The sequence below is a fragment of the Canis aureus genome, chromosome 11 (assembly GCF_053574225.1).
Source record: "Canis aureus isolate CA01 chromosome 11, VMU_Caureus_v.1.0, whole genome shotgun sequence".
Taxonomy (NCBI): Eukaryota; Metazoa; Chordata; class Mammalia; order Carnivora; family Canidae; genus Canis; species Canis aureus.
Window position 1 is genome coordinate 51,564,952 of NC_135621.1, and position 27,802 is coordinate 51,592,753.

General features: G+C 44.9%; 1 protein-coding gene and 1 long non-coding RNA gene across 2 annotated transcripts; both read right to left on the bottom strand.

The window, feature by feature from the left end:
* Positions 1-4,714: 4,714 nt before the first annotated feature.
* On the bottom strand, positions 4,715-5,562 carry LOC144323069 (uncharacterized). Its single transcript, XR_013388614.1, has 2 exons — positions 5,371-5,562; positions 4,715-5,003 (listed from the first exon to the last, which is right to left on the bottom strand). It is a non-coding gene; the product is annotated as an uncharacterized LOC144323069 (long non-coding RNA).
* A 5,545-nt stretch (positions 5,563-11,107) lies between these two features.
* ATP6V1E2 (ATPase H+ transporting V1 subunit E2) lies at positions 11,108-19,703 on the bottom strand. Its single transcript, XM_077915280.1, has 2 exons — positions 18,681-19,703; positions 11,108-12,074 (listed from the first exon to the last, which is right to left on the bottom strand). Exon 2 carries the CDS (start codon positions 11,969-11,971, stop codon positions 11,291-11,293), a length of 681 nt encoding a protein of 226 aa, XP_077771406.1. The 5' UTR covers positions 11,972-12,074; positions 18,681-19,703; the 3' UTR covers positions 11,108-11,290.
* Between the last annotated feature and the right edge of the window lie 8,099 nt (positions 19,704-27,802).

Genomic DNA, 27,802 nt, shown 5'->3' on the forward strand with positions numbered 1-27,802 from the left:
TGTCAGTGTTTGCACACACCAGAGGGCTCACCCTATGTAACTACACTATAAAAAAAAAAAAAAAAAAAAAGAATGCTCCCACAAATGTGCAAGGGGAGTACCTAGAGTTTCAGGATTCTCTGAGGAGTCTGCAAGAAAAACTTCAGACCCTGCCCCCCTAAAGGCCCGCAAACCTGGCTCTTGGCTGCAAGGAAGGGTGCCTAGAATGAATGCAGAGTTGAGGGCGTTGAGGGCGTGCTGGAAGCTGGGGGCTCTGCCTGGCGCTGGGTTGGTGGGCCAACCAAATGGGCCAAGGAGATCTCCCTCCATCCAATCAATACTTCCCTCCTGTCTTGTTTTCTCATTTTATTTTAAGCATTGCTCTCTCTGAAATACCGTCGTCGTCTCCACTCCAGACGTCCCGCCAGGCGGGTGTGAGCTGGGCCCTGGTCGCCCCGCCGCCTGCAGCGCTGGCTCCCCCGGGGACCCCGGGGCGCCCCCGCCGGCCGGGCACCCTGGGTTCCGAGCTCGTCTCACGCCCAGGGGGGCGGCCCTGAGTTCTGTCACCTGGGCCCGCGTGTGCACAGCGCCGGGCACCGAGCCTGGCCTGCAGGACCCGGTTGCGGGCAGCAAATACTCGCGAGCCGCGCGGTGGCATCTTCCCGCCCGCCAGGGATGACACGAGTCTGGACTTCCCAGCGTCGCCCTTCTCCGCGCCCAGGGCACCGAGGAGCGTCCCTAAGTCCCCAGGGGCTCCTTTAGGGCCGGGCCCGGGAGGGGCGGTGAGGACGCGCTCCAGGGGCGGGCGGGGAGCGGGACCTACGAGGGCAGGCCCGGGTCACCTGCCGCCGCGCTGTCACTTCGCTGCACTTACGAGGACGCTCAAACCCAGGCGTCTCTCCCTCCTCCCTGTCCGCCGCGCTGGCCCCTTTCACACCAAGGGATCGTGTCTAAAGTCTAGGACCCTGAAGGGTCTGGCTTCAAATGCAATGATGTAAGGGCTGGGAGAGAAAGGAGGGGAGTGGGGGAAAAAGAATCCGAGATTGAAAGCCATGCCTAAGCCCCGTTTCTTTAAGATCTCTTCTGCCAAAGCAATTTGGCATAGGCATTAAAGAGTCGTTTAAAAAGCGTCACACCCTTAACCCATTAATTCCAGTTCTAGGATGTTTGCCCATGGAAGTAATCTGGGGCAAAGGTTTAGGTACGCAGACACCACTGCCTTGTGATGGAAACTTAAATATATATACATATTATTCCATTGATTGAAATATCACTGTGAAATATGAAAAAAAGAAAATAACCGTATTTGGATGGTAGAGTTATATGTGATTTATAAAACTTTTTTTGACATCTGTAATGTATTCTTTAATTTCTTGTATAATAAAATTTTTTCACCGAGTTAAGTTTCAGTTATCAAACAATAATCAGGCGGGTGTTTAAAATGGTGATTTTTCAAGAATGTATCATGGCATGGAAAAAATGACCATAGGGAATATTTGTTGAGCACTTACTATGTGCCAGATGTTCTGCTAAATGGTTTATACAGATTCTTACAACCATTGGAGACAGATTTTATTACTGTCACTCTTCTAAAACCTGTGGCCCAGAGGAGGAGCTTGCCTAAGGGTGACTAGCAAATATAGTGTGAAAATTGAGGTGTAGAGTTTATCCAAAGGGCTTAACTGAGTAAGTGGCAGAAATAGGATTTAAACTTAGAGACTCTGAACTGGGAGCCCAGGCTCTTAACTTCCCTGCCACAGTGTGCAACACTGTATGCATCAATAGGCCAGTAAGGTGTATGCACACAAGTGACCCTCCTCCCAATATATGCATAGAAAAATAATTGAAGGACAGACTCGACATTTTCACAAGGGTATCTCTCAGCGGAACAATTACCTGTGATTTAAATATTCTTTATACTGGATATTTAAATTTTTCAACAATGTGTGTGTATCGATTTAACAAGTAGACAAAATGTTATATACAGATTGATTCCACTAAAAAGTCATGTGCTAATTGCAGCACTATTATCATAAAAACTTGAAAATAATTCAAATGTCAATTACTGTTTCAATAGTTAAAATCGATTATAAAAAATATTAGGTGCAATAATTTGTAGGCATTGAAAATGAAGCTTATAAAGACCAGGTGATTCCATATGTGAGGTGCAAAATGGTAGGCATATCATGTGTAATTATTTGAAATATCACTGTGAAATATGAAAAAAAGAAAATAACCGTATTTGGATGGTAGAGTTATATGTGATTTATAAAACTTTTTTGACATCTGTAATGTATTCTTTAATTTCTTGTATAATAAAATTTTTTCACTGAGTTAAGTTTCAGTTATTAAACTTTGTATGGAACACATGAGCATCTCTTTGCCTTTCTGTCTTATATTTCAATTCACTGCCAAAACACCCCAATAAGAACAGGCATTTTCTCTCTCATTTTACTGATAGGAAAATTAAGGCATAGAGTAGGTGAGTTCGTTTGCTAATCTAGCAAATGAATGGCAACCCAGGGGATAGAATCCAGACCTGCAATTCCCCACCCCGGGGCTCTGACCTATAAACAACACAGATTCTCTTAGATAAGGTCTGCATGGTGCCTTGATGGAGAATAGAAAACACTATTATTAAGACCTCAAACTGAGATCCAAGTTTGGATTCTCTCCAGTGGGCAAGAGCCTGAAGACAGGAAGTATGCCCTGTTGATGCTCTCTGTGTCCCAAGTGGGACTGCCCAAGGCCTAAGGCTTTCTTCCACTACTCTCCAAACCCTTGCACCTACACCGACACCACACCCAGCCAGTCTTGTTCCCAAATGCAGGCTCCCCAAAACATACCCTGCCCTTGGTTGGAGAGAGGCCAGTAGATTTACAGTTTATCCTCTCCCAATGCCCCTTAGGGTACAGCCCTGCCCATGGCCCAATGAAAGGGGCAGGGACCCCAGACGCTAGCATGTGTGGCACCCAGTAGGCATGAGAAGGAAGCCTAGAAAGAGAGGTGAGAAGAGATAAGTGTCATCAATAGGGGGTGAAGCCAGTGGGAAGCTAGGGGGCTGAGGGGTCTCAGGGAACTTGGTCATCGGGCCCTGGCTGTTCACTTAACAGATGGAGATGTGACCTGCCAGGGTCACACAACAGCCAGAGAGAGTAGGAGTGAGTCCAATCCAAAGCCCAAGGGAATCAGTGGAAGACCAGGCTAGGATTCCAGAGCCAGGTTTCATTCATTTAAAAAATACCCAGTGCCATCCTTGCTTACCAGATCTTTCTGTTCGTATAGGGCCCGAGTTATTATCCTCAATTTCACCCCCTTAGGGGTCAGTGACCCTCATGGCTCAAATGGGAAAAATCTAGCAAGTCACAGGAGAGGGAGCAACTCCCTCTCCAGAAAAATGAACCCAATCTCCAATACATGAAACAAACCAATGGGCTGAGAGTCCAAGGGTGTGTCCAAGTCCAAGGATCCCAGAGTCAGGAAGAGGCAGGGTTTGAGTGGCCCAGAAAGGGGGGTGTGCTATAAAGAGCTAAGAGAAAAACAGAAGTTCCCCTAAGTACAGTAAGCGTGCAAAGTGCTTAAGAAGTGGTGCTAAGCCCAGGTTTAGCAGTCCTCGTGGCAGGGAAGCATCCTTAAAAAGGAGGAAGAGAGGGGGGTGTTTGGATGGGGCGAGTTGTGCAAATAGTGCATTTAAGTTCTGGCAACTGAAGACCAGGATGATGCTACTGGTACTTTCTGTAAGGAAAGGAGATGTCATTTGGGGATGTAGCCCCGAATGCCACAGGGAGCCTTTTAGGGAAAAGTACAAAAAGCATTGCCTAGAAGGAGACCTGTCCACCTGTCTGAGCTGGTCGATGACCAGATATTTGCTTCCCTGCTTCTGTGGGGTCCAAGCAGTTTCTTTGGAACAAAGCAGGAGAGGGGCAAGTGCTGGACAGAGAAGCTGGGGCATTTTACACCGTAAAATGAGCTCCTGTCACGCTTCTGCTGTTCTGGGTGCTGCAGGTATGGCTCCTGCACTGCCACCCCAGTACCTCTCTTGTGAAGCAGCAGCTGAAGAGACTGCACGCTGCCCGGGGAGGCAAAGCCCCAGGAGGCAAAGGTCCAGGAAGGAATCAAGCCTGAGAACCACCAGCACCTTCATTTGGAGGCAGAGGCCTGAAGGTTCCTTGGAGCACTGTGAGGTTAAGGGGCCTGCAGCACTTAGCTCACTAATGAAAGCCAGTCGCGAATGACAGGGTTTGTCAATGAGGCAGATCAGATTCTGATTTAAAGGGCTGCCAGTGGGCCCAGGAAGTGAGCCTGGGGTCCAGGATCGAGTCCCACATCGGACTCCCTGCGTGGAGCCTGCTTCTCTCTGCCTATGTCTCTGCCTCTGTGTGTGTCTCTCATGAATAAATAAATAAAATCTTTAAAAATAAAAAAATAAACAAAAACTGCAATCTGGGTGCGTCACATCCTGACTCCAACGGCACAGCTTCCACTCTTCTTCCATTTCCCCTCCCCATTCCTTTATTGTACATCAGGTGTGTATGTACACAGGTGTATTGCATCTTTTTAAACAAAACAGCCAATGGTATGTTTCAGTTGACAGCAAATGGAGGTGAGATGGGGAAAAATAATGATTGTATGAAAATAGCCCCTTTTTCCTTTAGTGGCCTGCTCCTGTGGCTCTTACCTTTATACCCCAGTAAGTTCATTTGTTCTCATCGTTTAACAAAGATAGAACAACATGTAAATTCTTACAGACTTTCTTCGACTGAAGAATTTTAATGTTTTTCATTTATCATTGTACAACCAAGGACAATTTTATAATTTTGTAAATTTTATAAATTATAATTTTTTGCATGTAGCTGTTACATGTGGGGCCACCGTCTTTAAGTAGGGATAAATTATTCTAAAAGAGGGATGCCTCGGTGGCTCAGGGGTTGAGCGTCTGCCTCTGGCTCAGGTCGAGATCCCAAGGTCCTGGATCGAGTTCTGCTTCTCCCTCTGCCTATGTCTCTGCCACTCTCTTTGTGTCTCTCATGAATAAATAAATAAAAATCTTTAAGAAAATTGTTCTAAAAGAAATAGATCTTAGTATCCTTTCAAGTCAAGTGTCTTGATGTTTAAATAAACTTTTTGTTTGAAAAAAAACAAAAAGCAAAGTCATGAGCCTTCCATGCTTGCAAGCCCTAAATGAACTCCCATTGTACTTAGAATAAATCCAAATTCCTTAAATGCCACCCACAAGACCCAATATGATCTCACACTGACCTTTCTCTCTCCCCTGCACTCATTTAGTGAAGCCCCACTGGCCTTCTCTCTACTCAAGTCAGCAGAGCTTTTTCTGCCTGGTGCTTTATATCTGTGGCTCCCTCTGCTCAGAATGTCCTTCCTTCTGCTCACCTTCCCCTCTGCTGTAGGCAGGACTGGCTCCTTCTTGTGCTATAGGTCCCAGAGCCCAATGCGAACAGGTCACAGAAGGCCTCACCGTCCAAAACCCTTGACTTCTTCGTCACACTTAGATCACCTGGAAATCACCAGTTGTCTGCTTGCTTGGTATCCCCTCCCGAGCCCTGGCCCCTCCCACTTGTGGCTTCACCATCCACATTAGAATGTTCTAGAATGTTCCTTTGTGAAAGCTCTCGGAGCAGTAACTACGAGGGATGCAATGCTTGGCAGAGCGCTTGCCATTTGGTAACCATGCAGTAAATATTTGTGGAATGAATGGATGAATGAATAAGAGGTCTGCTGATTTGAATTTAAGTGACTGCAAGGAAACCCAGGACTCAAATTCCAAATAAGGAAAGATGAGAATCTTCAAATATTCCCTGTTGTTCTCCCTATTCCAGTTGAGTGCCAGCACATCTTGCTCAATTCCATCATCCCAGGTGTGTGTGGGGGTGGGTGAGCTGGACCAAGGGTCTGCTACCACGGTCTCCGTGAGCTGGGACCCCTCTTGCTGTATCTGGAGGGGGGAGTGCAATAGCCTGGTTCCCAGTGAAAGGGATGCTGTCCTGCAGGAAAGGCCAGTGGGTGAGCTGGGGGACTATACGGGAGCATGGGGTGCTCTGACAGTGAGGGTCTATCATGCTTTGGAACCGAGTGTTAGGAGGAGAGGGTGGGAAGAGAGACTCCATCCTTTCCCCCTGCTGTCAACAGGCATGATTTCAGAGCTGAGGTAATGGACGGGGAGGGTACAGCGAAGGACACAGAGGAGGGCAGAGGAAGGAGGCAAAGCCTTGTGCAATTTCCTGGGGGAGCTCAGTGAAGGGCTGCACTTGCTCCCCAGAGGCATGGGGAGTTGTGGTTGGCCCAGAATAGATCTGCTGACCCACTTCCGGGGGTCCTGGGACCCTAGAAACAGAGAGGAAGCCCTGCAGTATCTTCCATCTGCTGCTCTGCTTTCCCTGCCTCCTCCGAGGCTCCAGCACAGGCTCAAATGTCCCCTCCATTTCTGCCTCTCCAGGCAACTCAGGATTGGAATTAAACATATACTTTCCCTCTACCGGGTTACCCCTGGCACCGGGATTCCTGGGTCCCTGGGGCTGAGGTCTCAGGGAGGGGCAGAGCCTGGCTCTGGTGGGCCCTCAGATTCCCCGGGCCCTCCGCCAGCAGGGAAAGAGGGTGCAGAAGCAGCCTCGCCCCAAAGCACAGCCTCTGCAGCAGCAGCAGCAGCAAACAGCTTCCCTTGCACCTCGGGAGGAAGTGTTAATGAGGAGGGCCCTAGGGAAGGGGTGTGCCTGCCTGCGGTTGTAACAGTTTGCTCCTTTCAGCTCGCAGGGACCGAGTCCCTTACAGGAGGTGCACGCCTTCTTGAGGGTGGGACAGTTAATGCTACTAGAGAATGTGTGGACATTGGTTTGGGGTGGGTTTTTTTTTAAGATTTTATTTTTTTTAAGTAACCTCTGCACCCAACATGGGGCTGGAACTCACAACCTGAAGATCAAGAGTTGTCTACTCCATTGAGCAAGCCAGCCAGGTGCCCTGATTTGTATCAGTCAACTAATGGAAAGTGCCCAGTGCAAGCATTTCTTAATCAAAGAGCCCTGCAGGAGGGCAGCTGTCAGAATGGTGACAAGCAGCCTACCCTACGGGTCAGGGCTAGTGTTGAAGCCTGAGCTTTGCCTCTCCCATGGTGGAGGCCCCTGAGGAGGACCCAGGCCCTCTCCAGCCCCTGCCTTTGCACCCAGGTCCAAAGCAAAGCCCCTCCCATTTGTTCCCCACCCCCACCCCCCAGGGAAGCAAAGAAAAGCGATAAACCCACAGTTTCCTTTGGAGGCAGGGGACAGTCCTGCTTTAGCTCAGTCTCTGCCCATCTCGCAGCTCCCCCCCACCTCACGACCCCTCCACCCCCCTCCCCTAGGAGCAGTATAGGATCCTCCTATCAAGCACCATCCCCTGGTTACAGTCCTGGCATTCTTCCCTTGGCCCCCATCTCACACACTTGCCTCATTCTATGGCACTATCTATGGGTTGAAGAGGACAGACTCCGGAGGCCTCCATCCAGAAACCGGAGCCAGGCAGGAAAAGAATGTAACAACCAGAGACTTGGGTTCAGAACCTACTACGTGTGGCGTGCACCCAAGGTCAGCACTAAAATAACAAGGCAGCAGGGAATGCAGGAAGGAAGAATCAAAACACCGTCCCTGCTCCAAGAGAGCTATGTCTAAAATGATGGGCTGAGTAGAAAAAGCAGCTAACAGTAAATAAAGGTGGTGCATGGCAAGTCCTCACCAGGAACTGTATAGTCCTTGCAGCCAGGGATTGGGGGAGCCAGGGCTTCCTTGGCCACCAGCTTTTGTTTTGCTGAGGGGACATAATGATGGTGGAGACCGGAGCCCAAGGGTTGAGAAGCTGAGAAGTTTGAGGAGAAAGAGAAAGTATCTAGCAACTCTGGGTGAGAGAAAAGTTTGGAAAAACAGAGAGATCTTTAAATGGGACTTAGAGAGGGGCACCTGAGTGGTTCAGTCCCTTAAGCATCTGCCTTCAGCTCAGGTCATGATCCCGGGGCCCTGCCCTGGGATAGGAGCCCCACTCAGGGTTCCCCACTCCGCAGAGTCTGCTTCTGTCCCCACCCCTACTTATGTTCGCTCTCTCAAACGAATACATCAAGTCTTAAATAAAATCAAATGAATGGGACTCAGGGTAATTGGGGCCCACAGGCACTCTGTAAAGCTCTCATCAACTTCCCATAAAACTTTCATAAAACCTACCTGTCAGTTGTTTTGGAGATGAATTCATGTCAGGGGTCCCAATAATGAATTGAAGGCGGCTCAGAAGGCCAGAGCTGGGGCAGGCCAAGAGGATTCAGATGCTCCTGCCTTACAGCAGGAAGTGGGGTCTGGGTTCCCGGGGAGGGAGGCAGCTGAGGGCCCAGGCAGCTGGGAAGGGAATGCTTTCTTGGCCTTGAATGAGAGAAGCGGGAGAAGGCTCTGAGGGGAAGAACACTCTTATAAGAAAAAACTGTAAGATGATGCAAAACTGACAGAGAGCCTCAAGCCTGGACGAGGGAAAGGATTTTCTGGGGGACAGGGCTGGGGCGGGGGCGGGGGGAGGGTAAGACGTAAGTCACTAATTCTAGTCTCTTCCAGCCTGTATATCAATGAATTTGACCTATCTCACAAAAGAACATAGAGTATTTATCATCTCTCACCTGGGCTGGTAAATAACCTTCAACCGGGCTCCTGCCTCCAGCCTCTTGGTCCCGCCAACATGTTTTCCACACACAGTGACACCAGCATCATCTTTTAAAAGTCCAGCTCTCATGGCTGCACTCCTGTTTAAAGTCCTTCAATGAACCCTCATCACCCACCCAGCAGAATTAGCCTAACTCCTGAGCAAGGCCCACTGCACCTCAGAATCTTCCCAGCCTCATCTGTGGTCACGTCCCCCACATCCCTCACGCTCCATCACACTCAACTACACTCAACTATGTGCAGTTCCTCTAACACAACTTGCTTTTTCATACCTCAGTGCCTTCGCATATCGCCCCCCTCTTTGCCCAAAGTACCTTCTTTGGCTCAACTGCCAGCACCCCAGAAGCCTTCTGGGACCTTCTCTTCCCATACCTTATATTCACAGTCCTGCTTAGAGGGCTCTGGGCTGGCACTGCCACGTTGTATCATTACCATGATCTTCATCCATTTATGTGTCAATAACTAAAGGACAGGACCAGACCGTACACACTCTTTGCAGCCTAGCAGCCAGCAAAGGGCCTAGCTCATTGCTGGCATTCAGAAAATGTTCAGCAAATGACTAAACTCTTAAAAAGACCACACAGAAGCACCCTTTGCAGAGACCGTCTAGCTGACAAAGACCCCCTTTTCTCTGAGAACAGCCCCCAGATGTCAGCTGGAGCGAAGGTGGACATCTGACCTGAGCTGGGCCCAGTGTATTCCTCCTCAGGAAAGTGGAATTGTAGAAGTTTGTTTCTGGAACTACAACACGTAAACTTTAGAATTATAAGCTTTCTGAGGCATGTATACTCCACCATTTGAGCTGTGCAATAAAGAAAGTCACCCCTAAAAGAAAGAAAATGAAGCACCAGGTAGAGGATTTCAGATAGCTTTCTGATTCCCAGGTGGTCCAGCCCTCTCCTGAGACTGTAAGAGATTCCTATCCCCAGGCTTTGTGAGACACCCTGATTTCTAATAATCGGTCTTCCACTTTGTGTTTTAGCTTTACAACATTTCTGTTCCTGACCACGTAAGCCAAACTTTGTCCTGGCAGAGTGGCTTGGGGTTTCTTTTCTTCAAAATCCTTTATTTTAATACATAAACCACGTTTGGGCATAGATTAATCTGTAAATTAACATACATATGCAGAACTAGCAACATAATTTACAAGGCTCAGTGCAAAAAGAAAACGTGGGAATCCTTTGTTCAGAAAGTACAATAAAAGGCCCTAAAATATAAAGCTTTTTCATTTCTTCTGCAGTCTCTCTTTTGATTCGTAATGGCACTTATTGGCTATTTAATGCCTAAGTAAATAAAGCCTAAAACTTTAAATCATTAACATGAATTTTATCATTTATCTTTACATTGTGCAATAAGTGTATGGAGAATCACCAAAATTATACACTCTGCATTTCTTGGCTTCTCCTGGAAGATGTCTCAAATTGACCAGAGAGATAAATCTAAGTCCCCCTAGGCACTGAGCTGTCTGATGGACTGGGATACTTTCTAGGACAAGTATAGACCCTCATAAAATCCCGAAGTTCCCAATCTGAGACTCAGGCCCTGCAAGCTTGACAACTTCTGGGTCTTTCCTTCCCACCAGCCTCCAAATCTATGTGCTATGCCTTGGCTGGGGTCAGGGAAGTCAAGCCAAATGGCTCTCATTCCAGTAGCATGGCTGACCCCATCCATAGCAGACAGGTGAATCCTATGGTCTTTAAACTTCCACACTCAGTACGTGGTGGGCAAGAGACTCGCCCTCAGCAAGTCACTTGCTGAATGTACCATGAAACTGCCATTCTGGGGCCTAGATGGCTGCCATTATGCCCAACTCTAAGACTCTGCTGAGCATGCACAAATCCCTGACCCTCTCTGCATGCACATCCAGCCCTCACCAAAGGCAGAAGGCAGCAATGCTGACTGGGTGAGGGAGGGAAAGTCTGGGTCTCAGGGCAGCAGCAAGCTGGAAAGTGAGTGGCCAAGAACCCATCCCATGAAGGAGGGTAGGCCATGGTAGTTGGTACCATGCATGAGCCAAGGCTCCATGCTCTTAGCACATGCTCCAAAGTCCCATCAGTCTTCACTTATAAAACACATTTTCAAAGATAAAACTAAGAATTTCAAATTATTGGCTACAGAGCATTAAACCCCAAATGCTGAGCTCTTTTGCACATGGAACCCTGTGGGACTATGCTGGTCATATGCCCATGAAGTTGGCCCTGTCACATGAAAAAGATCTCTAAACTTCATTAAATAGTGTAAGTACAGAAAGCTGAAGCAAAAGAAGGAAAACATATTTCAGATAATATTAAAGAATTTTAGAGCAGTCAGAAGACCCACAAAACTTTAATATCATTCACATCTCAACCAAAGGATAAGCTAAAGAGCAGATGTCTTTATTCCCTTCAACCTATACTATTGAATTGACCAGAAGATGTGGTATGTATGGATAAACCAGAATTAGATTTATAAGCATTTTCAGGTTTTATTCCAAAATACGCTTTTAGCTATTCAGAGGGCACTTCATGAAAGATAATAGACTCCTGTGAAAACAACAAAGAGGAGGAAACATTACTAGTTTCCTTTGCCCTAATAACTTAGGCTTTTAATGGCTTAGCAATTCAACATGAGCTTCACTTCACAGAGGCTTATATAAAGAACTTTCTGTTGGCATTGGCTCCAAACAAGGCCTTTCGTATTTCAGGCATCTTTTGTTGGGCTAAGAGATCCAGTCGACTTTCTAGGGTATTGGAAACCTTTATTCTCTGATTGCCACTGTAGACCTCCACACCTCCAGCTGCATTCATAGACAGGTGCACCTCTTGATCAACTTGGACTTCCACACATTTATGGGAGACTGCCATGTACTCAGGGATGGCTTTTAGCACTGCAGCCTCCACCAGGAGGAGGTCCTGTGGCCTGCAGCGTATAATTACCACGGGCTCCAGCAGCCGGAGCAGACCCTGGAGCACTAGTTTATCCAGGAGCCCCTGGTAGACTTCTGGGTCGGCCACAATCCTGCTGAGTCTCAGCTTTGCATCATTCAGCAACTCTGAGATGAGGTCATCTCGGGCTCTTAGGACTTTCAGCCTTGCCTGATTCCTCATGGTGGACATCTGGATTTTCTTCTGCTGCTCTATTTGCTTCTCCTTCTTCTCATAATACTCCATAATCTTTAGTCGTTGGGTTTGCACAAGGCGTCCTTTCTCAATATTGAACTCTTCCTCAGACTTGGCATCTATTTCTTCTGCCTTTTCATTGGCTTCCTGTTCAATGAAAGCCATCATGTGTTTAATCTGCTTCTGTACATCGCCATCACTTAGGGCCATGGTTGCTCCTGGAAAGGGAGGTAGAGGGAGAATTCGCGGGCCCTCTGGCTCCTTTGATTTAGGGCAGAATTTCAGGAATGACTTCAGAATGCCACTTCCTCAGCTATGGAGTGCAGAAGAGAGGAAAGGAGAGAGTGAGAGTCTGAAAGGAAGATCATGGAGACCATCTGTTCACTGCTCATTTCACAGATGAGGAAACTGAAGCCCAGAAAGGAAAAGCTACCTATCTGAGGTTATACCCTATAAGAACAGACAAAGAACAGATGTGAACCCGGATTCCCTGAATTTTACCTCTATTACACTCATCACTTTTTTTTTTCATCATTAAATAAAAAAAAAAAAAATAGGGTAGACTTAGTCCAAAAGTTTTTTACAGTGATGGCCTAAGACTCATATAGCAAATTGAAGGGCTGAAATGCCAAATTAATACAGAAATGGGAAGCGTAAGCCCATTTTGGGTTGGAGAGAGCTGGGGAGAACCCTAAGACACTCGTGGTCAGACAGGATTAAATCCAGGAAGGCTGTCTGAAGGCAGAAGTGTTTCAAGATCATTCAAATAATACAAAGGTAGGGGGTCCCTGGGTGGCTGGCTGGTTTAGCGCCTGCCTTTGGCCCGAGGCGTTATCCTGGAGACCCAGGATCGAGTCCTGCATCGGGCCCCCTGCATGGAGCCTGCTTCTCCCTCTGCCTGTGTCCTTGCCTCTCTCTCTCTCTCTCTCTTTCTGTGTCTCTCATGAATAAATAAATAAAATCTTTAAAAAAAATAATAATACAGAGGTAGAATCCTGGTATGGTGGCATCTCGGAGAGAAGTAGGAGGGTTCATTGGAAGTGTTTTCCAAAACTAGGCATACATCTGAGTCACCTAGGGAAACTTTCAGAAATACAGATTTCCAGACCCCACTATAGACTACTGATTTAGAATCTCTGCCATTAGGGTCTGAAAATCCATGTCTTAAAAAGCCTTCTTGAGATGCTTAATGAGCTCAGAAAAATTATGAATAATTATAATAAAACATGAATAAAATAAGACTAGCAACAGGGAAAGAAAATATTTTAAAAGAACCAAACAAATTTTGGAGCTAAAGAATATAACTGAATTGAAAAATTCACTACAGGAGTTTTCAACAACAAACGGTTTGGAGAAGAATGAACCAGCAAATTCAGAGACAAGTCATTTGAAATTATCCAGCCAGAGATACACATAAAAAAAAAAAAAAAAAAAGGTAAGAAAGCCTAAGAGACATCTGGGATATCATTAAATGAATCAATATATATTAATATGGGAGTTCCAGGGACAGAAAGCTTAGTGGAAGAAATAATGGCCAAACACTCCCCAAGTCTGAGGAAGGAGATGGACGTCCAGGTTCACAAATGAAAATGAGAAAGGAATCAGGCTGTGTCACTAAAACCAGTCAAAAAAAAAAAGGAAAGCAGAAAGAGAGGAAGAGCGACAAAAAAATCTATAAGACATACAGAAAACAATTAACAAAATGGCAATAGCATGGTTTTCCTTATCAGTAATCATTTTAAATGTAAATGATTAAACTCCCTGGAGTGGCTGAATAATTTTAAAAAATCAAATATATGCTTAGATATTAACTGTAGATTTAAGCACACACATAGGCTGAAAGTGAAAAAATGGAAAAAGATATTCTGTGCAAATGGTAACCAAAAGAGAGTAGGAGTGGCTATACTTATGTCATACAAAATAGATTTTAAGTCAAAAACTGTCACAAGGAAAAAAGATATATAATAATAAAAGGTCAATTCACCAGGAAGATATAACAATCATAAATATATATATGCACCCAATATCAGAACACCCAAATATATGAAGCAAAGGGAACTGAAGAGAGTAAGGGCATCTGGGTGGCTCAGTCGGTTAAGCATCTGCTAACCTGGGATCCAGCTCCCTCTCCTCTGCCTGCCACTCTGACTGCATTCTCTCTCTCTCTCAAATAAATAAAAATCTTTAAAAATACATAAAATACTTTAAAAAAGGAACTGAAGAAGTAATAGACAGCAATGCAATAATATTAGGAGACTTTAATATCCCATTTCAGTAATGGATAGAATATCCAGACAGAGATCAAGGAAACAGAGGTGTTTGAACAAAAATATAGACCAAATGGACATAACAGACATATAGACATATCCAAAACAGTCCACCAACAGCAGTAGATCACACATTCTTCTCAAGTACACATGGAACATTTTCCAGCATAGGTCACATGAAGTCATAATACAAGTCTTAACAAATTTAAGAAGATTGAAATCATACCAAGTATCTTTTCTGACCACAATGGAATGAAACTAGAAATCAAGAGCAGAAGGAAAACTGGAAAATTCACAAATATGTGGAAATTAAACAACACACTCGAATAACCAATGGGCCAAAGAAGATATCAAAAGAGAAATTAGAAAATATCTTGAGACAAAGAAAAATTAAAACACAACGTATTGAAACTTATGGTATGTAGCAGAAGCAGTACTAAGAAGGAAATTTATAGCAGCCAATGCCTACGTTAATAAAAGATTAAAGATCCCAAACAATCTAACTCTACACTTCAAGGATCAAGGGGGGAAAAAAGAACAAACTAAGCCCAGAATTAGCAAAATAAAGGAAATAGTAAAGATTAGAGGGGTGCATTGTTGGCTCAGTTGGTTGAGTGTCTGACGCTTGATTTCACCTAGGTTTGTGATCTCAGGGTTGTGGGAATGAACCCTGAGCCAGACTCCACAGTGGGCATGGAGTCTGTGGGATTCTCTCTCTACCCCTCCCCGTTCGCTATGAAAGAAATAATGAAATAAAAAATAAAAATAAAAAATATAAAGATTAGAGCAGAAATAAATGAAACAATGGGGAAAAGGCAACAAAACTAAAAATTGATTTTTGAAAAGATAAAATTGACAAACCTTTAGCAGACAAAAGAGAGAGAGAGAGAGAGAGAGAAGACTCAAAATCAGAAATGACAAATGAGTACTACTGCAGCCACAAAAATAAAAAACGATTATAAAAGACTATACTATCAACAGTTATATACTGACAAATTAAAAAACCCAGAAGAAATAAATTCCTAGAATTATACAACCCACCAAGACTGTGTTATGAAGAAACTGAAAATCTGAACATATCTATAACTAGTGAGGAGATTAAATCAGTAATCAACCCCCCCCCCAAACAAAAATCCAAGACCAGATGGTTTCACTGGAGAATTATACCAAAAATATAAAGTTTAATGCTAATCCTTCTCAAATGCTTCTAAAAAATTAAGGAATGGGAAATATTTCCAAGGTCATTTTATGAGGCAGGCATTATCCTGATACCAAAGTCAGACACTGTAAGAAAAGATGACCATACGCTAATATTCCTAATGAACATAGGTACAAAATCCTCAACAAATACTAGCAGACCCAATTCAACAGCACATAGAATCATACACCATAACCAAGTAGTATTTATCCCTGCAATGAAGGATAAAAATCACATGATCATTTCAATAGTTGCAGAAAAGCGTTTAACAAAACTCAACATCCTTTCATGAGAAAAACGTTTAAAAAACTAGGAATAGAAGGAAATGACCACAATATAATACAGGCCATATATGAAAAGCCCACAGCTAACATCATACTCAACAGTGAAAAACTGAAAGGTACAAGTCTTTCCTTTAATAAAGATTTAAGTCTTTCCTTTAAGAATAGGGAACAAAACAAGGATGTGCACTTTTGCCACTTTTATCCAACATATTATTGGAAGTCTTAGCAATAGCAATTAGATAAGAGAAAGAAATAAAAGATTTCTAAATTAGGGGGAAAAAAGAGGTAAAATGATCACATATCTTATATCTAGAAAATCCTAATGTTTCTACAAAAAAAAAAAAAAGCAACTGTTGGAACTAATTAGAAAATTCAGCAAGTTTGCAGGATATAAAATCAACATACAAAAATCACTTGTGTTTCTGTACACTAACAATGAGTAATGCAAAAAGGAAATTAAGAAAAAAATCCTATTTGGTAAAATGCTAAGTGAAATAAGTCAGTTGGAGAAAGACAAATACCATGCGATTTCACTCATTTGTAGAATTTAAGAAACAAAACAGGTGAATTTAAAAAGAAAAAGAGTCAAAAAACCAGACTCTTAAATACAGAGAACAAATTGGTTGTTGCAAGAGGAGCGGTTGGTGCCAAGATGAGTGAAACTGATAAAAGGAACTAAGAGTAATGAGCACTGAGAAATGTATAGAATTGTTGAATTCTATATTGTACACCTGAAATTAATATAACACTGTTAATTATACTTGAAGAATGAAAACTGAGTAAATAATGTATGCAAAGCACATAATAAGTGCTGTTATTATTTGTACTACTAAAAAAAGAAAAGAAAAGAATCCCATTTTATAATATCATCAAAAAGAACAAAATACTAGGAATAAACTTAAGGATGCTAAATGCTTATACAATAAAAACTACAAAACATTCTTGCAAGAGTAACTAAATAAAATACAAGTAAATGGAAAGACATACTATGTTCATAGAATAGAAGACTTAATATCAAGATGTCTATACTAACCAAAGCGATCTACAAATTCTCTATCAACGTCCAATGGAATTTTTTGAAGAAATAGAAAAAACAATTCTAAAATTCATATACGGAACCACAAAGGGCCCTGAATAGCCAAAATACTCTTGAAAAAGGACAAAGCCAAAGGCCTCCCACTCCTGACTTCAAAACATATTACAAACCTATGATAATTAAGTCAGTGCAGCACTGGCATAAAGACAGAAATATAGGGGATCCCTGGGTGGCTCAGCGGTTTAGCACCTGCCTTTGACCCAGGACGTGATCCTGGGGACCCGGGATCGAGTCCCACATCAGGATCCCTGCATGGGGCCTGCTTCTCCCTCTGCCTGTGTCTCTCTCTCTCATAAATAAATAAAATCTTAAAAAAAATAAAATAAAGACAGAAATATAGACCAATGGAACAGAATAGAGAGCGTAGAAATAAACCCACACATATATCATAACATGATCTTTGACAAAGGGGACAAGACTACACAATGGGGAAAGGACAGTCTTTTCAACAAATGGTGCTAGAGAAACTGGATAGCTGAATGCAAAAGAATAAAATTGGACCTTTATCTTACACCATACACAAAAATCAACTCAAAATGGATTAAAAAACTTAAACATAAGACCTCAAGCCCATAAACTCCCAGAAGAAAACGCAGGGTAAAATCTTCATAATACTGGTCTTGGCAATGATTTCTTGGCATGACACCAAAGCAAAGGCAATAAAAGCAAAATAGACAAACAGGACCACATCAGATTCAAAATTTGCACAACAAAGGAAACAATACATTGATGAGGCAACCTATAGAATGGGAGAAAATATTTACAAACCATACATCTGATAAGGGGTTAATATCTAAAATATACAAGAAACTCCTACAACTCAATAACAAAGAAAAAAGAAAAAAAATTTAATGGGCAAAGGACTAGATGTTTCTCCAAAGAAGACATACAACATATCCAGAAAGTATGTGAAAAAATGCTCAACATCCCTAACATCAGGAAACTTCAAATAAAAGCCAAAATGAGATATTACCTTACACCTGTTAGGATGGCTATTTTAAAACAAAACAAAACAAAACAAAAACCAAAAAACAGAAAGCCCGAGTGTGCCAAGAATAGAGAGAGATTGGAATTTGTGTGTTACTGCTGAAATGCAAAACGGAGTAGCAGCTATGGAAAATAGCAGAGTTTCCTCAAACAATTAAAAATAGGACTACTGTATGATCCAGCAACCTCACTTCTGGGTATTTATCTAGAAGAATTAAAATCAGGATCTTGAGGAGATATTAGCACTCCCATGCTAATCAGCACGGCAGCACTCACTATTCACAATAGCCAAGATATGGAAACAATCTAAATGTGCTTCCAATCAATGGATGAAGAAACGTGATATATACATAGAACAGAATATTATTCAACCTTTAAAAAAAAAGAAAATCCATTGCAACATGGATGAGTCTTGACGATGTTATGTCAAGTGAAAGAAGTCAATCACAGAAGGACAAATACCGCATCATTCTGCTTACGTGAGGTATCTAAAGTAGTCAAACTTGGAAGCAGAAAGTAGAATGGTGGTTGTCAGGGACTGGGGATGGGGAACATGGGCAATTATTGTTTAATGGATATAGAGTTTCAGTCATGCAAAATGAAAAAGTTCTAGAGATTTGCTGTGTGACCACACAGATACAGTTAACAATACCGCATGATACACTTAAAAATTTGTTAGGAGGGTAGATTTTGTGTTTTGTGTTTTTTTACTACAATGAAAAAAAAAGAAAAGAAAAAAGACAATGCTGTCCCAGAATGATGCACTTCTCACCAAGCTCGGAGGTAAAACAACCCAGCACTTGTGATAAAGACCAAGATTTTGGGTGCGAAGTCTTAGGCAAACTGTCCCCTTGTTCTAGAATGTAATTTTTTTTTTAAAAAACTGCACTTTTTGTCAACAGAACACAATATTCTCTGCTTCTAAATAAGACAATTAAATGGGTGGTTTTTTTTTAAAGTCTTCCTAGGTAACCCTGCTTGGTTACCAGCTTTGGGAGCCACAACATCAGAGAGTGGGAGAGAATGGGAGATCTGGGAAGCCCCAGGTTGTGTTGGAGAGGCAGAAGTGTACCAGAAGAACCCTTACCCGGTGTCCTGCCAAGGGCCGGCCTTCGCTCTGGCGCCGGGAGTCTGCGCACGGAATGTGGAACTTGGAAGGCACGCTGGAACCTGGCACTGTTGCCTCCTTCTCTCTGCAGAAGACCCTCACAGCCAGACCCTGAGACTTGAATCCAAAAAGCCAGGCTGTCACTGGGGAAGACTGGCCAAGCCTGCCAAAAGGAGGCCAAGAGGGATTTCCTTGGCACACGGACAGGCTGGGGGCTACGCTCGCATCCTCGGAATCTCAATGAAGTTGGCACACGGCGGGCTCCAGCCCTGGGGTGGGCTCGCTTCATCCGGAAACAGATATGTGTGTGAACCCAGGCAGCCAGGCTGTTAATTGACTAATGAAAACTACAGCTGTCCTGTTGGCAGATCATGACCTTCTTTCCCTGTATGTGGGTCGCACGGGAAGCCAAATCCAAAGGTCGTTTCATAAGAAATCAGAGGAAGCAAAATTTGCCAGATGCTCTTTAAGAGTGCCACACCCACCACAGGGGCGCTGGGCTGGGGTCAGGTCCGGGTCCGGGAGGGAGACATCCTTCCCAAGACTAGATGGGGCCTACGTGGGCACCGCCGGCTTCCACGGCTTGGGTGCTGGGGTCAGACTCCTGGAATTTAGATCCTAGTTTGGCATTTACTACTTCCGTGACTTTGGGGAAGCAGCTCACACCTCAAAGCTCCTGTTTCTTCATCTAATAGAAATTACAAGAGCATCCATGTGGTAGGATCATCGTGAGCATCAGATGGAAGAAGCGGATGTTTAGCCTGACGCCAGCTGCGGGGCTCTTTTTCATGCCTCCTAGTTGTCGTTCTCATTCCTACTACTGTTATCACTAGCTCTTCTCTGCTTTAGGCTTCACGCTCATCACGGTCACTCTTTGTGTCTATGTATATATAGAGTACTTAGGACTGATTTGATTTCCACTCCCAAAGTAAGTGCAAGCACACGCACGTCTTGCCTCCTGGTATTAGACTTAGTAGGCCCGCCTGGAGCTTGGGAACCTCCCAACACTCTGTGGCCCCCTTACCCATGGTCTCAGGTGACCAGCCATAACCTTGGTGATGGTGGTGGAGTTCTGAATTCCAGGGCTCTTTGGGTGGGGAGGCAATAGAAGTCATCACACAGGCCGGCACCCAGGACTATCCCTGAACCTGCTGTCCCTAGTTCCTGCCTCCCCCTGCCCTGCAACCTCAAAACAACTTGTCCTTGCTGGGCCTGACAGCAGCTGCCGGGCAGGGCAGGGCTGAAAGTCAGGGATTGAGCAAATGTCTCTGCAGGAATGCGCGTGCCGTGTAATGTGTCTGGCAGATACAACTTCCAATCTGTCTGGGATGGGGATTATGAGCCCACATGGGCCTGTGGCTGGAGCTAAAGGACAAAACAAACCAAGAAATGTGAACCACACATGTCTGCTCTTGCTGAGGACACAGAGCCCTCCACTCCAACAAGGCAGGCTCACTCTGCAGTGGCGTCCACCTGGCCCATGCTTGGGGCTGGGGGCTGCATCCGGGGCTCTCCTAGCCAGTCCTGTTCTCGTGAACCTGTCAGCACCAACCAGGGTCTCTCCATCGGTCTCAGTCCCACCTAACAGCCTTCGATCGCACCCTTCTCTTGGCTTAAAAGCCCTCCTCCGCCTTTCTCCGAGTAACCTAAATCCCACCTGTGTCTTCAGGCCCAGTTTGAGCCCCACCACCTCCTGGACCTCTGGACTCCTCAAGATAATGACAGCATGGCCTATTTTCCAGATATAATTCAGGACTGGAGTCAGTGTCTTTGGTTGCTCCAGTTAATTTCTTTCTCCAGGAAATTCCTTGAGGACAAGAAGTGCCTTCTCTGGCAGGGGCTAGATGAAGACAAGAACTGGTTAAACAGGGATCGATTGGATTGAGGGCTCAGGAGTGGAACACAAGGCTGGAGTGGGGAGGACTTCCTTCTTTGGTTTTTTTAAATTGTGAAATATAACACACATTCAAAAAAGTATGTGAAATTGTGAAATGTAAATATATGGCTTAATGAACTGTTATGTGGCAGATGTCCTGTAACCATCACCCAGGTCAAGCAATAGAACCTTGCTCACACCCCCAGACAGCCCTCCTTGTGACCTTGGGGAAGGAGACATTTCCAGAACTGATGACTTCGCATCCGTGGGCACGGAAGGGGTTCTCAGAGGAAGTGTGCGCTTGGAAATCTCTCTTCTCCAGCCCTCGCCTGTGTGGCCTGTGTGTACCCCGAGAACTGCAGCATCCCCAGCACAGTGACACAGAGGAGGGGGAGGCAGGAGCGCTTGGTGGGCAAAATATGTCTGTTAGTCTGGAGCCTTGCCCAGACCCTGGAGCAACTGTTCTTCATTCCAGCTGGAGTTTATAAGCAAGTCTGAGGGAAGACGTATCTGGGTGTGGGCTCCCGACTGTAGCCAAAAGAGAGGAAGCGCCAAAACTTGGGCCTCCAGACACTTAGAAATGACAGAGTGAGGGAGGAAAGGAGCTTTCCAGAGCTTGGAGCACAGGGTAACTTGCAGAGCCCAGGAAGCAGGTGAGGAAATTTAGAAGAATAATTACTGCTTTGGGGAAATTTCAAATACTAAGTAGGTGGGAAGGGGGCATTCTCTTTTTTTCCTTTCAACAAATATATGTTGAGGCCATATTGTGCCAACCCTGTCTCCCAAGCCCACGCTCTAAAGGGGAAAAGGAACAGGTAAGCAGGTCCCCACATTACAGTCTGGTGTGTTAGGAATCAGCAGTTGCAAGAAAGTTAAGTGAATGAGGGGCTGTGATCCCTAAGCTCCCCTTCCAAGCTCATCGTGTGCTCTTCTCTAACATGCCACTCTTGAGACAGGTACACTGGGCAGTGGGAGGTTTGAGACATGCCATCAGTGACCACAGATACCTCATTTTGGAGGCAGGTCCCCCGGAGAGCATAGCGAGTTGGTAATATTCGTTACGGAGATTTTATCCAACTAGATAAGAATTGCTCAAGGCTGCATGGACATCCTATTCAAAGCAACACCTTGAAGTTTCCAGAGAGGATCTTGGCTCAGAAATGTAGAGAGGTACCTGGCCCCCCAAATGGACTGGGATGGCAGCCAGGAAAGGACACGGGCTGCAGGCTTCAGCTGAAGGAGCAGTCCACCAGGCAAGGGCTCATCCAGGAGGGAGGGGACAAGACAGGCACGAAGGGTGGACCATTTCGATACCAGAAAGAATGAGATAGTCCAGAGTGGGAGAAGGCTGTGCGCGAAGGCACGATGGTGGGGATGTGCAGAGGAGTGGTTCTGGCAGCAGCAGACAGGTGCACGGTGGCAGTGGGAGTGAGCAGTGTCCAGAAAGAAGGTGGAAGATCAGCTGGGGGAAGTTTGAAATGTCCATTGCCGAGCGCTGGAGCATGGGGTAAAGGAGACTCATCACAGGCTTCTGAGCAGGGCTGTAACTTGGCCCAGCCTGGGTTTAGGAAGGCTAGCCTGGCTGGAAGCCAAACGCCGGGGCGAGACCACATGGATGAGCGCTCAGACAAGAACACAGGGGCGGAGGTTTGGGATGGAAGGAGCCGAGGAAGAAGAGCCAGCAGCTTTGACGACTCAGGGGCTGGCCCTGGTGGCACCTGCTGCAGCTCCAAGCATGGGGCTGAGCTGCTCCGCTCAGGGTAAAGATGCGGGAAAGTGGGCATTATGCATGGTGCTCCCTCTGAAGCAAGCTGGGGGCAGGGGGTTGGGGGGAGAAAGCAATAGCCAGAGTTCATTTCATCAGAAAATAAAAGCAGACACCCAGAGAGAAAATCAGAAGTGGCCATAAAGCTTTATCTCTGCTTCAGTGGCTGAGGAGTGATGGGCCACATACGGTCTTATTCCAGGAACGCCATCCCAGTGGCAAGGCAGGCTCTGGTTGGGGCCGGAGAAAGCGAATGCCAACAGGAGCCAGGCAAGTAATATGAACGAGAGAACAGGGCAGGATAAGAAGCATTCCACCCCAAATAATTTACGTTACGAATTCACAACTTAATTTCTCCTTTTTAAGCACCTGCTGGAAGGTTTCTTCAAAGCAGTCAGCTTCTCCCCAAGAGCCATCTGCTTCAAAGGTGCATAGCTAAAAGGTTTTCAGTGATAGTTTCTCCCCCAAAGAGAAGCCCTTCCAATCCATCCCTGACTGAAGGGTGCCTGTCATCCTTCCCTCCTAGAACCACACTCCTTGAGCTGCCTGTGGGGAGGTAGGCACAGGAGAGTAGTCTTAGCCCCAGAAAGCCTCCCCAGGGCCTGAGGGGGAGTATGAGGTCAGCAAGAAGCCCGGGTCCACAAGCACTTGTAGGAAGCCGGGTGGCCAAGCCTCTGGCCTGTGAGCCATGGTCAGGGACAGTCTCGAGAGAGTGCAGGTGCTCTGCTTGCCAAGAAACATATGGGAACAACGTTTGCTACCAGTCCTCTGCTCAGGGGACACATTCAGATGGCAGGTGCTGCTTTAATATTGATTTAACTCTCACTGTTACAGGTCCTGACCAGCCTCAGCTCTGCTGTGAGACTTAGCTCAACCCCTGCCCCAGGGGTGTGATTTGCAAGGCAGGGAACTATCCTTCCAACTCTGTCCCTCCCTCACCAGGCACAGACACTTGGACTCTGTTGGAGAAAGTACTAGTTCTGAGTGCCCCCCACTGGACTCATCTTAACCCTCCCCACAGAGTCCAGTACGCAGCAGTAGATTAACAATAATTATTTGTTGGACCCATAGATGAATGATGGGTGATACGATATTGTCTCCCCCAAAGATTGTCACAAGCACAGGATTTGCAATCCTCTTTCAAACAAAAGAGAAAGGCATGTGAAGTAGGGGGGAGGGCCTGCAGGGGCCCACCCCAGAGGGACACCTTCTTGTGTCCTGTCCACGTTTCTGGAACACAAAGCTCAATAAGAAATTTTAAAATCAAGGTGATTTAAAGTGTGCCCAGGGTCCTCTGTTTGAGTTTATTCTACTCAGACTAACCAACCAGAGTGATCCTGCCTCAGTTGGAACAGGGTCTTGAAAGACCTCTGCTCTGCCCCACATGAACTCTTCAGATGTTGAATCAGGAGGTCAGAGGCGGCCAGGTAAAGGCCTAGAGTGATGGGGCAAGGTGAGGGCATTCAGGGCTCTGGGGGGCATTTACCAACCAACATGCATTATTTTAGGACATTTACAACCAGTTGGGCCCTGCCCCTTGGGATCTACTGGAAATTCCCTCTCTTCACTGGGAGCTCACGGTTCAGGACACAGCTGCTGTGTTGCATTTTCTGTTTTATTTCCCCAGTCTTTTGGTCTCTGTGTTTCTGTCTGCAGAGGTTCTAGTGCCATGTCTTCAATGCAACAGGTACTTTCCTCTACCATGTCCCATCTGCTGTTAAGCCCAGCCAGTGAAATTTTCATTTCAGTTATTGTAATCTTCAACTCTAAAAGTTCAGTTTGGTTCTCTCTGTCTCTCTCTTTCTCTGTCTCTCTCGTCCGTTTCCTTACACCCCCCCCCCTCATGTTCACATTTTCCTTTAAATCCTTGTATATATTTATGATGCCTTTTTAAGTCCTCGTCTGCTAATTTCATTATCTTTGTCATTTCTGTGTTTGTTTCCATTGACTGATTCTTCTCCTGATTACATTTCCCTACTCTTCTGCACGTCTGGTTATTCTTGACATTCTGAACTTTGTGTTGCTGAATGTCTGTATTTTGTTGTTGTCCTTTAAAAAAAATCATGAAATTTGTTTCATCTAGCAATCATGGTCATACTGGGTGAACTTAGTTTTTATGGGGCTTGTTCATAAACTTTGTTGAGGGGACCTCTAGCCCTTTTAACTCGAGGGCTAATTTAGCCCTTCTACTCATGTGTAACTTTTCTGGAGTTTCTACTGAATTTTCTGGGCATTCAACAAGGTCTCTCCACATTGGCTGGTTGAAAGTCGAACATGTTTCAGCCCTGTGTGAGTTTGGGGAACTAGCCCATGCTGCCTGGAAGTTCCTAAGCTAGCGATGAGGGGTTTCACTGCACGTATGCGCAGTGTAGTATCAGCAACACTCCCAAGAAGATAGTTCTGGAGATTTTGTTGCTGTTATAGTCCCTCTTTTCTGATACTCTGCCTTGAAAAATCTTCTGGCCATCTCCTCAATTCAGCAAGACTACTATGGCCTTTAGATTCCCCTTCATTGTGCTGTAATTCACAAGGCACTTCCCCCAGAAATTTAGGGTGACCGCTGAGCTTGTCCCATTTCTTTCTTTCTTTCAGGAACCACAATCCTATGCTATGTGCTGTCCAATATCTGAAAACAGTGATTTCATATATTTTGTGCAATTTTTGGCTTGCTTACATTCAGAAGGTTTTAGAGGCTGAGGATGTCCCCCCTAATGCCTAATGTGATGGTGCTAATAGGTGGGGACTTTAGGAAGTGACTGGTCATGAGGCCACAGCCTTTATAAAAGAGTGTGCACAGCTGTCACTCTGTACCAGGAACTTAAATATACCACAACCACCACCACTACTGCCTACCCTTAGGTGCCGCTTCCTCTGTCAGGAACTAAATTGTGTACCCACTGCTAAGCTATAACCCCTGTGCACAGTGTGCCCTGTATTTAACTCTAGTTGCACTAGCTCTGGAGTCTGACAAGGAAAGCAAGAGTCTGTCATTTTCAGCCTCTATAAGGGATGATCTTTTCTTCCCACCAAGACTCATGAAGTGGAGGATTCCTCCAATTCAAAATGTTGTTGTGATGCTAAGTAGCCCAAACATCCACCATGGAGGAACTACCATTAGTGAGTCTTTGATGGCTTTCTGGCACCCTTAGTACTGAAGCACGGAATAAAATCAGTGGTTTCATTTCTGGAAGAGGAATCTATGATCCAGTCCCCTTTGGAGCTTCTGATAGAGGGTCACTCCCAGATCATATGAGTATTCCTTACCAACAGCCTCTAGGGAAGTGTCCTATTCTATAGTTCAGCAATTGGTAGCAACACCATCAGTTATAATGACTGGTCTTCTGACCTCAGGTTACAGGAGAAGACAGGAATACAGATGGCAAAATATTATTAATGGTTCTTGAACCAAAATTCTCAGAGACTAAGGCATACTTTTGAGTTCTCGGTGTGTAAGGAACTGGGAAAAAGGAATCTAGATGTATTCTAGGAGTTTGACGAGAAATGAAAACCAAGTGAATCAGTCTTATTGAATTTATTTATTGTTCTGATCATTAAGGACCACTGACCTTTAACAAATGCTGCAATGTCCAAGCCATTACTAACACCTTAGCTAAAGAAAATAATAACTGTGTGAGGTACGTTATATCTAAGTCTTAAGAAAAAAGGATGCTGATAGGAGGCTTTGGTGGCAGGAAGGAAAAGAGGAATTGGTAGAGCATATGACATGATGCTGTGAAGTTGGGCCAGGTGGAGTCTGGGAAGCAGGTGAGCCCTTGGGAGAGAAAAAGCTCCAGTCTGAAAATATTGGGCATGTGTGGAGGAAAGAAGCAGAATAGAAGACAAGAATGGCCCAGGTAAAAGGATGATAACCATTCTACCTCCTTACCAATAATTCTAAGAAAGAGGTTCAGAGAGTAGAAGAGTAACTACTAGCGGTCAAGAATTAGGGATTCAGACTGAGCACAGATTTATATGTTGACAAACCAACTCACCAAAATCTGGAACAATTGACTTGGATCCTTCTCACTTCCCTCTTCCCTTGAATTTTGTTTCTCCTAAAGGTCTTTATTTCTAGTGTATCTTGGGGACGCCTAGGTACTCAGGTGTATGATAATCCAGATGGAATGGAATTGCCCATTGCCTCTCCAGTTCACATCCCCCCCCCCCATACTTGCCACTTATTGTGTGGGAATCACAGAATCTGAGTGGGAGCAAAACTCTGGCCTTTGGTTGTCCCTGATGGGCTTGATCAGTGTAGTCCCCCTTGTCACAGCAATGGTTTTAGGGATGAGCAGTAGCCCAGATATAAGGCAATAGCCATCAACATCATGCTAGCCACCATGACTGGTTCAGGGATGAACTAAGCTGATCTGATCAGAGGAAATCCAAGACATTTGTGCAATGAGTGAGTCAAGAGAAACTCTCTCTCTTCCTAGGCAGTATGGTGTAATGCCTGGATGACACAACAATTTGCCTTTTGGGAAAGAAGGCAACTTAAGTAGGAAGTTGACCCAAAGAGAAAAGAAAAACTGAGAGAAGTGTAGAAAAAATGGAACCAAGAGTTTTGATCAGGCCATGCCTGAAGCTCGAGCGACTTCTGGATGTTTTGACTTCTCTAGAAGTCCATATACTTCCTCTGCTGGTGAGGCCAAATGGGTTGACTTTCCTGTTTCTTACAACCCACAGAATCCTAGCCACTATACCAAATGATCTCTTGGAATCCATTTTTTCATTTCTGGGGTAGATGTGAGGGGCTACAAACAAAATGACTACAAAATGAATATATTTTAGAGCTTTACTGTCTTTTGGAATTCTACACTCAACTTGGCTTAGGCAGCTGGTTGCATGGTTAGGAGTAGGAGATGGGAAAGTTGTTAAAAGTGAGCAAGAAGTCCAAAGAAGCAGTAGAGAAAATAAGAACAGGAAATTAAAAAGCAAAAGAGAGGGAGAAGGTGAATGTAAACATAACATAGAAGCCTCAGAGTTACCTTCCTCTTCTGCATGCTGGGTCACCAAGCCCAGCGGATTCTGTGGTCTACATATCCCCGATCCCCACGGCCTCCTCTTTATTATCATAGCAATGCTTGGTTCAGACCTTCATGACCTCTCTCCTCATGCTCTCTGTCTTTGCTCTCATGCCCTCCAAATTCATTTTCTATACCACCGCCAGAGTGATCTTCTCAAAAGGGAGCTCTAAACTTGTCATTTTCCCACTGAAAAACTTTTGATGCTTCCCTTATGTGGAACGTGGGAAATAGCTGAGCTTTGAAGACAGATCATTTTGAAATCTATCCTTGCCACTTACCAGCTGTGTGACTTTGGGCAAATTTCTTCATTTCTCTGCACATCACCCATCTCAACTATAGTAAGAGTCCTTTGGTTACAGAAAATGACAGAAAATGACTCCATACTCATTAGGCAAAAGAGGAAGAGGAGCTCATTAAGTCAAGTGACCAACTG

What these genes read in the sequence shown, in the direction of transcription:
- ATP6V1E2 (XM_077915280.1), bottom strand. Translation starts at nt 11,971, where the DNA reads ATGGCCCTAAGTGATGGCGATGTACAGAAGCAGATTAAACACATGATG.